At 54.0% G+C, this 2,674-nt stretch overlaps 1 protein-coding gene across 1 annotated transcript; it reads left to right on the top strand.

The window, feature by feature from the left end:
- Positions 1-326: 326 nt before the first annotated feature.
- Positions 327-1,777, top strand: LOC100279823 (putative protein kinase superfamily protein). Its single transcript, NM_001152778.1, has 2 exons — positions 327-738; positions 903-1,777. Exons 1-2 carry the CDS (start codon positions 369-371, stop codon positions 1,613-1,615), a joined length of 1,083 nt encoding a protein of 360 aa, NP_001146250.1. The 5' UTR covers positions 327-368; the 3' UTR covers positions 1,616-1,777.
- The last annotated feature ends 897 nt before the right edge of the window (positions 1,778-2,674 follow it).

The following is a 2,674-nucleotide window of genomic DNA, read 5'->3' as shown; positions in this document are numbered from 1 at the left end:
GTCCGGAAGGACTGACTGTCCGTCAGCCTGCCTATTTCGGGTCTCAACACGTGCGCGACGGCAGCACGCAGAAGCATCACACATCTCAACGGGAGGACCTCAGCCCGGCGCCTTTTCTTTATGCGCGCGCCACTGGTTAGTTGAGGAGGTCCACTCGGGCACTCGGCGATCCAGTCCCCCGCGTCGAGCGTCGTATATAAACGACGGGTGCCAGAAATCGGTTCGGTGATCTAGCCACGCGAGCACGGCCAAAAAGTTGCTCGCCCAGCAGCCAGCGCCTTCACCAGATCGAGCAAAACAGCTCAGCTCAGCTCGACCTACCACTACCTCCCGCTTGGCGCCTGGGACTGGCAACCGGCGTGCGCAGAATGCTGCCCACCGGGTGCAGGTGCAGCCTCCTCTCCTGCCTCCGCCGCGACAAGGGCGAGGCGGGCCGAACCGACCCCCGCGTCGCGGACGAGCCCACCGCGTCGTCGCTCGGCAAGGGCAGCGCCGCGGCTCGGCGGTTCGCGTGGGCCGAGATCGAGTCCGTCACGGCGGGGTTCTCGTCCAGGGTCATCGGCCAGGGCGGCTTCAGCACCGTGTACCTGGCCTGCCTCTCCTCCTCCCGCCTCGGCGCCGTCAAGGTGCAGCGCAGCAGCGAGCGCCTCCACCGCGCCTTCCGCCAGGAGCGCGACGTGCTCCTCGCGCTCCGACACCCGCACATCGTCCGCCTGCTCGGATACTGCGACGAACGAGGTAACAACACACATCCATCGTCATCAACTGATCATCTAGCTCCACACTGGAGCTAGCTACGAGAGGACGGGAGCTTCAAATCCATAGACTGAGGAGCTAGCTAACACAAGCGAGTTTCTTTTCTCTTCCTCTTCCTCTCGATCTCCCTGCGTGCGTACGTGCAGAGGAAGGCGTGTTGGTGTTCGAGTACGCCCCGAACGGCGACCTCCACGGGAGGCTCCACGGCAGCGGCGGCAAGGCGACGCTGCCGTGGGCGCGCCGCCTGGCGGTCGCGTTCCAGGTGGCCATGGCACTGGAGTACCTGCACGAGAGCCGCGACCCGGCGGTGGTCCACGGCGACGTCAAGGCCTCCAACGTGCTGCTCGACGCCAGCCTCGACGCCAAGCTCTGCGACTTCGGCTCCGCGCACGTCGGTTTCTCGGCCGCGCTGCAGCCGCCGGAGGCCGCGGCGGCGTCCAGGGCGTCGTCGGCACGCGCACGCCCCGACCCCGTCGTGGGCTCCCCGGGCTACGTCGACCCACTCTTCCTCCGCTCCGGCGTCGCCACCAGGAAGAGCGACGTGTACAGCTTCGGCGTGCTGCTGCTCGAGCTCCTCACGGGGCGGGAGGCCATATGCGCCGACACGGGGTGCCGCCTCGCCGCCGCGGTGGGTCCTACGCTCAGCGAAGGAGAAGTGGCCGACGTGGTGGACCGGAGGCTCGGAGACGAGTACGATGCCCATGAGGCCGCGACCGTGGCGGCGCTTGCGCTGCGGTGCGTCAGCGAGGGCTCCGGGATGCGCCCCTCCATGACGGAGGTGGTTCGCGTGCTCCAGGAGAAGACGACCGCGCTGATCTCAGCCGCGGGGTGCAGGCCAGCCGGCAAGATGGATTCTTGAGCTGTATTGTTACTTGTTAGACGAAGACTGTAAATACTAGCTTTGTTTAGAGAGAGTATAAGGTGAAGATAATGGCTCTTTTCTTTTTTACTCAAAGTGGATTAGTAGTTGTTGAATTGGATTACGTTGAAAAATTGATGTCAGAGTTCGTTGTAGATGGTCTGTAGTGTCTCGTTAATCCAATCGCCAAGTTAATCTTTACCAATCCGTTGAAGATTGATGTGATGTGATTTAACTCAACGACATGTGACGCGATCTTGCGCGTACTTTGAGATGGGTCCGTTGATTGCCAGTTAAGCTGTTGATCCTCAACAACAAGGAATTGATTTTGATAGGTAGGAGTATGTAACATGCAAGTGGGTTTCCACGATGCTAAGCCAACTAGTATGCAAAAGGCGATTAGTTTTAGAAGCTCTTTTTTCTTATGGTGTCTCTAGCACGTTACCTATCATATCCATATTTCATTTGTATTTTACACTCTAAAAATATTATAGTCTACATAGTAAAACAATATTTTACGCAACCATTTACACGATATGCTGGAGGCAGCTATAATTTATCTTATATATAATCGTATAAAATATTATTTTATAATATAGACTACATGGTTTACAATGTAGACTGGTTAGGACCAAAACAAACAAGTTCAGGAACCATCGTGGATGGTTCTAGGCAGTGAAATCGGCTAGGCCAGTTTAGCAGATGCAAGCAACATCTTCTCTTTTTTTCCTTTTTTCTCTTATGCTTGAATCTTATTGCACCAAATATTTTCTAGTATGTTCTCAGTATTAGTAACTTGATGGTGTAGACTAAATTAGATGTTGACACACTTTTACATGTAAACATATGCCCTCTATTTTAATGTAAATATTGAATGAATTTTAAAAATACAATAGCACCAAATACTAATAATATCCAACTCTTTTCAGCTATCTAACATATAAGATTAGTATACACATCACTCATATTTGTTCTAATGGTAATACATATATCGACCATTATTTAGAGAGAACTCTAGGCTTCTTATCAAATACTTAGAGAATATTTTTGTCGGCGTTT

The sequence above is a fragment of the Zea mays genome, chromosome 4, assembly GCF_902167145.1.
Source record: "Zea mays cultivar B73 chromosome 4, Zm-B73-REFERENCE-NAM-5.0, whole genome shotgun sequence".
NCBI classification, from domain to species: domain Eukaryota; kingdom Viridiplantae; phylum Streptophyta; class Magnoliopsida; order Poales; family Poaceae; genus Zea; species Zea mays.
This window is presented reverse-complemented; position numbering and strand designations above follow the sequence as displayed.